At 33.8% G+C, this 10,930-nt stretch overlaps 1 protein-coding gene across 1 annotated transcript; it reads right to left on the reverse strand.

Moving 5' to 3' along the window:
- Positions 1-214: 214 nt before the first annotated feature.
- LOC125230644 (UDP-glycosyltransferase UGT5-like) lies at positions 215-9,163 on the reverse strand. The gene is given in 6 exon segments (XM_048135870.1): positions 215-769; positions 772-1,080; positions 1,521-1,743; positions 4,528-5,126; positions 8,750-8,984; positions 9,065-9,163. Coding segments are annotated over 6 exon segments (1,566 nt in total). The 5' UTR covers positions 9,068-9,163; the 3' UTR covers positions 215-572.
- Between the last annotated feature and the right edge of the window lie 1,767 nt (positions 9,164-10,930).

Consider the following 10,930-nt stretch of genomic DNA (forward strand, 5'->3'; position numbering starts at 1 on the left):
GAGTATTTGCAATATGTCATTGTTAAAAATGATGAGTCTTCACATAGGTACGTAATAACAATACTTTTGACATTGAAGTGTGGCGAACCTCTTTTGAATCTGGTTAGCTTACCTCCGCCTACGAACACAGGCCGCTAAGATAATTTTTATACCTTGTTGTAAAAACTGACTTATGTTATTCTAGTTTTTGATTTTTCAATAAAATACGTTCAAGTTATTTTCCAATTTATTTAATCTAAATAGTAGTCCCACAGAAGTATCCGATCCATATCATTATAAGATCTAATATTTAACATCGTTCCTATATTAAAAATTACATACGTACGTACCAAGAACGGATGGCTGATATACAGAGGATGTACGGAAGAGCGACAGAGAGAGATAACTATGAACTATGAACTATTTGTACTCTTAGCTACAGGCCGTGTACACGCGTTTAAATATTTTGAATAATCAATAATCATCCGTTCAATAAAATGTTTTTTTGACTACGCTCGTTAAATAAAACAATAACACGTATCACTATTTATTGTAGTTAAAAAATATAATTATATAGCAACGTCGCAAATATTTTAACTGCGTTTCGATTTCTTTTTGACAGTTGTTTCTTTTGTAACAAAATACTTGATGACTTTGATGATTTTTACAACAACAAAAATGAATGCTACAGCGATCGCCAAAAAGAACGCAAAAACATCGACCATGTGATACTCAACCCAGCTAAGATTACGCGCTGGGTTCTTCATGTAATCAGCACCATTATTTTTATAACATACTCAATCCAGTACATAGCAGTTTGTAGTGCTGTGAACGGTCTATCTTGGAACCTGGCTGACAACTCTTTGGCTTTGATTTTGTAAGAGTCTTTTTCGCAGACTTCGCGTAAGGCAGCTTCTAGATTTTCTTCGTTGATATCATGATACTGTAGGATTCTGCCCATGCCAGCTTCCTGAGCCTGCAGAAGGTTGTTGTACTGGTCTCCGTATATGGGGACACCGATGATTGGAACCCCGTGGAATACTGCTTCTTGTGTCCCGATCAGTCCACCGTGAGATATAAATACTTTGACGTTCGGGTGAGCTGTAAACAATTTTATAAATATTAGGTCTTTAATTAATATTTTGGATATTTTGGACATCTAAAAATAATGGTTTTTGGGAACGAAATCTTTACATTTTACGAAGAAGGTCGTTATGTATTGCCAAAGAGGATCAAGTATTATATATAGAGAGTTGCTGTCAAAGTAAAATGTGTAATCACAATTCACAGTGCATATACTGCCATCTCTCGACACAAGCTTAAAACTTTTAAACCTTACTTTTGACAAAAAAAAAACTTCTTTCCTACGATAGGTACCTACGCTTGCGAGAAAAGTTACGACTAGTTTATTTATAGGAAAAAGGCACGATATTATTTTATTAAGTACAGTTAACACTGTAAAAACGATTAACTTCGCGTAAATTGGCTTTTCTTGTAATTTTCTAGTGATAAATCTAAAATAGATTATGTTATTGACTTACCTAAGATCTCTTTTTGCGGCAGCCATTTTCTTATAATCAGATTATCAGGTTTGCCCTCTAAACTTTCTTCTTCCCATTTCCACAACACAGTGTATTTCAGGCGTCTGAAAACGTTCAGGAAGGCTTTCTTCTTGTCGACAGGTAGTTCTGAACTATGGACATTTGATCCAAAACTCATGTAGATCACGCCTTGTGTTGACTTGTTCAAAATGTCGGCCAAATCCTACAAAATATGAATATGTAATGGATTAATCTATTAATACAAAGTGGCGACCGACAATGTTGTACATGCTGTCATAAATGTCGTAATGTATAAATAATTAAGTAATTAATATATGTATTACTTTCCAATAGAACGAAATAAACTATTTAACAAAAAATAAAACCGCCTTCAAAAATAAGCGCGTTACAAAACACGGAGAAACTAAAAAGCCAAAAATAATAAACCTTTGAATTCAGATTTCTTATCGTATTGCAATAATCTAAACATCCAAATTATAAACAAATCAATTATTTTTGAAGGCGGGGCCAGCCTGCGCATGGTTGGGAGGGGCAAACAGGTCTGGTACCGACTTCAAAAATAATTGATTTGTTTATAATTTGGATGTTTAGATTATTGCAATACGATATCGAATATTGAATTCAAAGGTTTATTATTTTTGGCTTTTTAGTTTCTCCGTGTTTTGTAACGCGCTTATTTTTGAAGGCGGTTTTATTTTTTGTCAAAAAGTTTATTTATTTGTTGATTTTTAGTGGTTCCTAGTGATATTATATGTACAGTAGTGAAAGAATTATTCTTTAACTCCTAACCATTGAGGAGTTGACCTTCCATCATCAGCTCAGCCACATAAAATTACTACCGTCAGGCGTAAATACTGGTGTACCTTTGAAAAATACACTAAAAACCTTACATGTGCCTATAACATTTGAAGAGTTCCCTCGATTTCTCCAAGATCCCATCATCCGCAGGGCAGTGTGTTGGGATGTATTTTATTCTTAATTTATGTAAACGATCTGCCAAAAATATTAAATACTCATAATATTAAGTGTTTTATGTACGCAGATGATATGTCCATTGTGATATCCAGCCAGGACGAAAATGATACGATTTTGGAGTTAAATACCACACTTGACACCGTAATAACGTGGTTAGGAGACCATAACCTAGAATTGAACTTAAAAAAGACAAATCTAATTCAATTTCGACCCTATCAGAGAGAACCTCTAGAACTTGATTACAAGTATTTAGATTTTGAATTTGAACAAATAAATAATTGTAGTCTGCTTGGTATTACCGTTGATGAGAACATTAATTGGAAAGCACATGTAGAAAAAATTGCGAAAAAAGTTTCTAGTTTCACGTATGCCCTTAGAAATATCAAAAGGACCACCGATTTGAAAACGGCCATGAGTGCTTTTTACGCTTTCACTCACTCGTGGCTCCAATATGGAATTATTCTGTGGGGTAACAGCACTGACGCTCCAGACCTGTTCATACTTCAAAAAAAGTGTGTTAGAATTCTCGCAAATATAAACACCTTAGATAGTTGCAGACCGTTCTTCAAAAAATTACGTATACTAACTCTACCATCTTTGTATATACTAGAAGCCTGTAAATTTGTGCGAAAGCACCCATCCCTGTATTCTAAAGTCAAAGATCATTGCAACTATCACATGAATCTGCGGCATAAAGACAGACTAGCTATTCCGAGTAGCAACTTGCAAATGAGTAGTAACAGCCCGCATATGACAACTATACGTATTTACAATAACTTGCCTAAAGAGATAACCAAAGAGACTAAATATAATAAGTTTGTTATAAAATTGAAAAATTACTTAATTGACAATTGTTTTTATTCCTTACAAGATTATTAGCAACTTGCAAATGAGTAGTAACAGCCCGCATATGACAACTATACGTATTTACAATAACTTGCCTAAAGAGATAACCAAAGAGACTAAATATAATAAGTTTGTTATAAAATTGAAAAATTACTTAATTGACAATTGTTTTTATTCCTTACAAGATTATTTTAATTTATATAAATTCCAAAAGTAACTCAATAAGCTATTCAATAATGTATTCAATAATGTATTCAATAATGTATTTTATTAATTTATTCTTTGTGTATATTTTAGTTATAGTTTTTATTTATATTTCTTGCAATACCCTAACAGGGTCTCATGTTGTGTTGTGCCTTACCTTTTATATCTGCCACCTGTAATAATTATGTACCAACATGGAAGCAATAAAGAATTGAATTGAATTGAATTGAATTGAATCAGACCCTGACTTGGTCCCAATGGGACCATCTCGGGGTTATACCCGTTCGATCAAAAAAAAAATTTTAAAATCGATCCACGATTCTCGGAGATATCGAGTAACATACATACAAAAAAAAAAAACAAAAAAAAAACATTCAGTCGAATTGAGAACCTCCTCCGTTTTTGAAGTCGGTTAAAAAGATAACGAAAATATTAAAAGCAACATATGGGACTAGCGAATCGATTACAAACAGTCTAATTTTCTTCCTTTTACATACTGATATTATTGGATATACATTAAAGGTAAGTACCTAGTTTTCATTTCAGAAATCATTCTTTAAATGGGCGAAAATTTTGTTTTAGAAGTCGACAAAAATAGATTGCGTAAAAAGATATAAGTCTCTACCTAAAATAAGTAAACTAAACTCATGCGAAGTTTGGTAAACAATATTTTAACCAAACCGATAACATTGACCTTTGAACCTATTGATTCTTCGGTCACCATGACTAGCTGTAATGATTAGTCAATTACGTCTAAAAGATGGACGGTATGATGTCGTATTCTATTTCCTATGGGACAATATAATATTTGGTATGTATGTATTATGCATGTAGGTATAATATTTGTACCAACAAATTATCAATTTTGAAAAAAGCCAGCAGAGCCAGTATACTTGTTATTGTTATTTAATTTCCTATTTCAATATGTTTCTTGAATGACATTTTAAAAATTTTACTTTACCTTTGGAAGAGGGTCAAATTTATGAGTCAGATGAATTCCGCCAATTTCAACTAAATTGGGTAAATATGCAGCAGGAGTGTCAAAGCTGAAATGACTGTTCATTAAAAACAGCGATGCGTTCCTCTGTAGTTCTTCTAAACTTGGAACAGGTTCCGGCATGTTCCTTATATATTTCTTAGCCAATTCTTCTTGCTTACGTATGTACCAAACTTTATACCAAAAATACTCATAAGCAGCAAAGTAAAAGTTCCTCAACCTCCCAAGGAAACTTCGTGGTTCTTTGATAGCAACGAATTCATTTATAACAGTTGCCAATTGAAGAGGATTCCTCATTATAATATTGTTTCTCATGCAGTTTCCAAATGTGGTTACCAGAGCCAAAGGAGCGTTGTACTTATGTGCCAAAACATACGTGGCTTCTTGGAAAAACATTTCGCTTATAACTAAATCAAATTTGTGATCTTGCTTTAGAAAATCTTGGATTTGTTGCGAACTGAGTGCTACCTCGGTGGATGCTAAACCTCCTCCCCAGAGGATTTTTTCATAGAATAATTCTTCGGATATGTCCACCATTGTAAAGACGTTAGGTCGTCCTCCTTCTGAAATAAAATTATTATTATTTATAAAAGCAAACAAAGTACATAGGTAACCAATTAAAAGTCCGCAAAGTTCCGTCGAACGCGACCTTTCCAAAACGGAATTTTATTCTCATTTTAAAACTACACATTAGGTTGTATTGAAAATTTCACTAACAATAAAAATGAGTTCTATCTTCTATAGATATTATCCACTGTGCAAATAATTTTACATTGCTCCAGCTTAAAAACAATCGAAAGAGGGGAAAAAATAAGACTTCTGTGTACAAGTTAAATGACGACTGGTCTGGCTCAGTCGGTAGTGACCCTGCCTGCTAAGCCGCGGTCCTGGGTTCGGATCCCGGTAAGGGCATCTATTTGTGTGATGAGCACAGATATTTGTTCCAGAGTCATGAATGTTTTCTATGTATATAAGTATGTATTTATCTATTTAAGTATGTATGTCGTCGCTTAGCACCCATAGTACAAGCTTTGCTTAGTTTTGGAACTAAGTTGATCTGTGGAAGGTGTCCCCAATATTTATTTAGAGGTATTTATTTAGAGGTAATACGACCTCGGTCTCTTTAAACGTAGAGTGAATAGGCTATTACTGAATCGGTGAGCTCCATCTTAGACTCTGTCTTCACTTCCCATCAGGTGTGACTAGGGTCAATCGCCGATCATTCCATAATAAAAAAAAATAATAATAATTTTCTGTTCAGACTTCAGAGTACCTAACTTACGTAGCCAAATACACGAACGCTTAAGATAATATCGTTTTCGTAACTCCCTATCGCACTTTTTATCAGTTATATACAGTTAGATATTTTTAATCCAAACTGGTTCTTGTGCCGTAGGTACTTAATTCAATTATAGGTATTTAAGTACCTAGTTACCTACTAGTTTTAAAACGTGGTGAAGATTTTTTAACCTATGGTGTTAATATTTAGTTACTTAAACAAAAAAATTAACCAGGTGCGTAGCGAGTTGTTCTGAATACGAAATTAAGCATTAACATAAATAATCATATAAGTGGTGACTATAAAATCTATTTAAATATTGGTCACTTATGTAAATAGTACATTTACGATACAAGTGCGTAAAAAAGGAAGTTCGAAACGAGTGGCGATAAATTAAAACACGACCGAAGGGAGTGTTTTAAATCGACACGAGTTACGAATTTCCTTTTCGCACGTGTATCGTACGATGTTTTTCAGTACAGATGAGCCTCCGAAGTTTCGACCTCGCATATTTAATGAACCACTTCTCGCACTAGTGCGTAAAAAAAACACCATCTGTACTGAAAAAAGTATTTTCTATCAGGTATCATTAAGATATGTCTCAATAAAATAATTTGGTTTATTGGTGGACTTTGTCCTACAATTTTGTTTTATTGTAGTTATTGGTTTGATAACAGTCATATCATGTTATTTTAAGTAGACATGTTATCAGAGTGATAATAATAAATCAATACGTTTTAAAAAAGTTGTGTAAAACACTATTATAATTATATTATAGTACATATTTTATTAAAATAATTGGTTAGTAGGTAGGTACCTAGTTATTTTATTAAACACGTATTAAATCGGTTGTTTATACAGCCGCAAACATCTATTCAATCAGATAAATTCATAAGTCGAAAAAACCACCAGATGGAGTTGCGGTACAAATTATTTGTTTACTTTTTTAAATACCTAAAAGTACAGAGTATAATGACCGGCGCAGTGCGAACTTTAAGATAATGTTACAGATACGTTACAATACTCGTATTTGATTTCTTAATATACAGGGTGGCCCATTCAAATCGGTCAGTATGGGAAAGTCTGAAACTATAAGACATACGAAGATTTGTTCTTATGAACCTTGTCACCGATTTTGATAAAAAGAAAAACTGCATTCATACAATTCAATATCAGAAAAAAAATGTCCTACTTAGGACTATCAATTTCATGTGCAGGATTACCCAGCTGGGGAATCGAACCCTAATCGGCCACCCCAGCGCCGACTAGTCGGTAGTCGGCCTAGTCGGCCAAATCAATAGGTTGTTTTGAAAAAATAAACTTACACTATTTCTATTCAGATATCGTTTGTGTAGGTCTTAAGCAGTAAATATCTCTAAGAAACATAATGTCTAAAATGAATAAAATGCATTTTTTTCACATACTTTAATTTATCATAGTAGGTGTTCAAAGTGACCACCGTCTTTTTCAATACAATATTCAACACGTCTAGGTAACGATCTTACTATTGCATTTTGTATCTTCATGTGGTGAATCAGCGTTAAAGTTGACTCTATGGCTACTTTTAGGTCTTCAACGGTGTTGTAGCTATTTTTGTACACTGTTGTAAAGATGAAGTGAACTTGCTGAATATTGTAACGGTGGTCACTTTGAACACCTACTATGATAAATTAAAGTATGTGAAAAAAATGCATTTTATTCATTTTAGACATTATGTTTCTTAGAGATATTTACTGCTTAAGACCTACACAAACGATATCTGAATAGAAATAGTGTAAGTTTATTTTTTCAAAATGTTCCCCATGTTGTATGAATGCAGTTTTTCTTTTTATCAAAATCGGTGATGGTTCCTAATTTATGTCTTATAGTTTCAGACTTTCCCATACTGACCGATTTGAATGGGCCACCCTGTATATAAACGAAATGTATGTTGAAATAATTTAATAGGTAAGCAGGGGTAAATTGGTCCACAATGTTCTTTTTAACTTTTCGTTTGCCAGTTTCGTGTTTTGTATTGTAAATATGTAGTACCTACTTTTATATTTAAGTTTAATTAGCATTATAAACACATTGAAACTTGAGTAGTTTCATGTGCTCTGCCTACCCCTTCATGGGATACAGGCGTGATTGTATGTTGTTGTTGTTGTTGTTATAAACACAATATTTCATGAACATAAGCTACTAGTGTAGGTGGGCGAATCAACCACTTTTTATATCTCAATAGTAAACTAATTATTATTTAAGTATATCTTAATTTGTTTTTTTTTATCATGCAGAAACGTCTAAACTAATTATTATTTAAGCGTTTTTTTTTTATCATGCAGAAACGTCTGCGAGCGATAGGTATTACATTTTTTTTTAATTAAAGGAAAAATGGAAAAATTCACACCTCCGGCAGGACTTGAACCTGCGACCTCTGGCCTTGCCGGGGCCATCGCGCTCCCAACTTCGCCACGTAGGGCTGCTGGATGTGTGCGAATGTATGCCTTCCCTCAATAATTCTCAATCGCCTTAGGGTAGCGTGAATTAAGGTTAGGTTAGGTTTAGGTGTGAATTTTTCCATTTTTCCTGAAATTAAAAAAAAACGTATATCTTGAATGTTATCAGTTTGTTTATAATATACAGACAATATACATTATACACATTATAAATCATGGTCATATAATCATGTTTATTTATAGTATATAGCTAACATTGTATTAAGACTAAATAGGTAATAAAACTATGAGAAATGAATGCTTGAGGATGCTAGGCCATCGAGTATAATGTGAATGTGATGTTATATTGGGTAGGTAAGGTATCTACTTTTATACATTGTTATGTGTTATTTAAGTTTCATGGCGTATTAGCTCACTGTAATGTCATGTTAACGTATCGACAAATAAAATAAAATAAATAGGTAGGTACCTGATACATCCCAGATCTTTTTGTCATCAGCCATGATCTGGTGATAGGTTGGTGCGTGGTCAGTTTCCTTGAAGGCGGTAAACACTGTCACATTGTGTCCCCTGCGGGCCAGCTCCAAACCAATTGGTCTCAACATGATATAATGAGACTTTGAGGTAAAGGGTATCACATAAAGAATATTAGCGCACTGACAGCACACCGCGCTTGCGAGTATAAACAAAAACACTGAATTATCCTGAAAAGAAAATAAATAGGTAACTAAATTGATAGTTAAAAATAAATATGACGAATCGATGCTTCAAAATAATCACGAACCATTTTTGTTTACATTAGAATATTAACTAGCGGAAGGAGTTCGTCGTCGAGTGACGTTCTGTCGTTGACTGATTTCCAAGATCGGACGACCACCAAAGCCATTATGTATGACATTACATAATTATCATTGCCATGTCGTTTTTATACTATGATTGGTCCATAGCAAGATTATTATAAAAAATATTCGTGTGCGCTGTGCGCCCGTACGTGGTGGGTAAAACATTAGGACAATAACTCAATAGGTTAAGTCCGTCCGGTTAAGTTGCTGGTTTAATTGATATTTGATACCAAAGTTATACGTATTTATATGCGTAAAACGATCTATTGGTTTCGTGCGATGTGCATGGAGGGGGTAAGCAAAGCGATCGCAGTTGCGGTGGTCAAAATTGACACTGAAAGTGGTTTGTCATCTATCAAAACTCAAAGAGCATTGAATCACTACATATCATCATGTCATTTTGATTCGATAACATTTTTTTGGGCTGTAATGTTGGCAATCATCGCTTGCCTGGGTGATCGTACTATGGAGTGACGACGGGCTGTCAAAAATCATAAAATATAATACAATTTGTAATCTTTGAAATGGGACAGCAATGTTGTTTTGTTGTTAATTGTAAAAATAATGGCATAAATTATACTCGTTGCACGTTCTATTCGTTTCTTAGAGCACACTGGAAATTGGATCAAAGGACTAAATGGATAGCTGCCCTGAAAAGAAAACGTAACAAGTGATATGTCAAAACAAAACATTATAATAAATTATATTTAAGCTTTGTTTACCTAATATTGTTCAATACGCTGTTAGTATTTTTCCTACCGTAAAAGATTATGCTTAAAGATTCAGGCCTGGCCTGGGAATAGGCCCGTGTCGGATATTTCTGCGGCCACGGACATGACTAGGTACTTACGATTAGACTTGTTTTATATGGCATTAACGGGACGGAGGTTTAGCGAATACCATATCACTCGCTCGTAGAACTTCTGCCATTACTCCTATGTTCTTCAAGATTCCTTATTTATGCCTTGCCAGCACCAATTTATTGCCTCTTTCTGTGGTCTGGGGTTGGAAGTTTATACCGTGAGTAATGCTTTGGAAACTGATTTTTATTATTATATCTACAACCTGTTTTTATTGAATTCCGTAACTTTAAGGGAAGGTTCTTTAAATCAAATACAATTAATTTCTCTAAGAAACTATCGTGTTAACTCTTACGGTTATCGAGTTATTAAAACAATAAAGATAATTACTAAACACGTGTGTGACAACCTTTACCAATTCCTAATGTTATTTCTTTTGACATGTGCCGTCAATCACTTGACACTAACTTGAATGTTATTCTTAAGGGTCTCTCACACTCATAAATTCATTTATTATGTATGAAAATGATGAATAATTTTTTTTTCGCGAATTTAACTAAAAGTGATATACAGGTTGGTTCATTGAATTCAGCCGCCCGTATCATTCGCGGGGACTGGACTCGGAAGTCACAGATCATTTAAAAAAAAAAAAGGTTGGTTCCTGATAATGAACCTAGCTATACGTGTCGAATTTAACGGAAAACAAAAAAACACGGTGTATGTCTTTATAATCTATCTACCTAAATTAAACTTCAAATAGTAGCTCTTGTTATTCGATTTATTTAAAATTAACGCAAAATCGTTAAAATAGAATTATGTTTGTTTACATGTCATTTTTTGACAATTGCCACTTCAAGTTCACATGGTAGGTGGCGTAATTGTCGTGAACGTAGCCAAGCCAGGTGCATTTTTGTCAGTTCTAATTGATTTTGCTTTCATAATATTTTAATAAAAACAAAATAGGAAACCTTATTATTACTGGACGTTTTGAACTAAGTCAATCAACGA

The sequence above is a fragment of the Leguminivora glycinivorella genome, chromosome 10 (genome assembly GCF_023078275.1).
Source record: "Leguminivora glycinivorella isolate SPB_JAAS2020 chromosome 10, LegGlyc_1.1, whole genome shotgun sequence".
Lineage (NCBI taxonomy): Eukaryota > Metazoa > Arthropoda > Insecta > Lepidoptera > Tortricidae > Leguminivora > Leguminivora glycinivorella.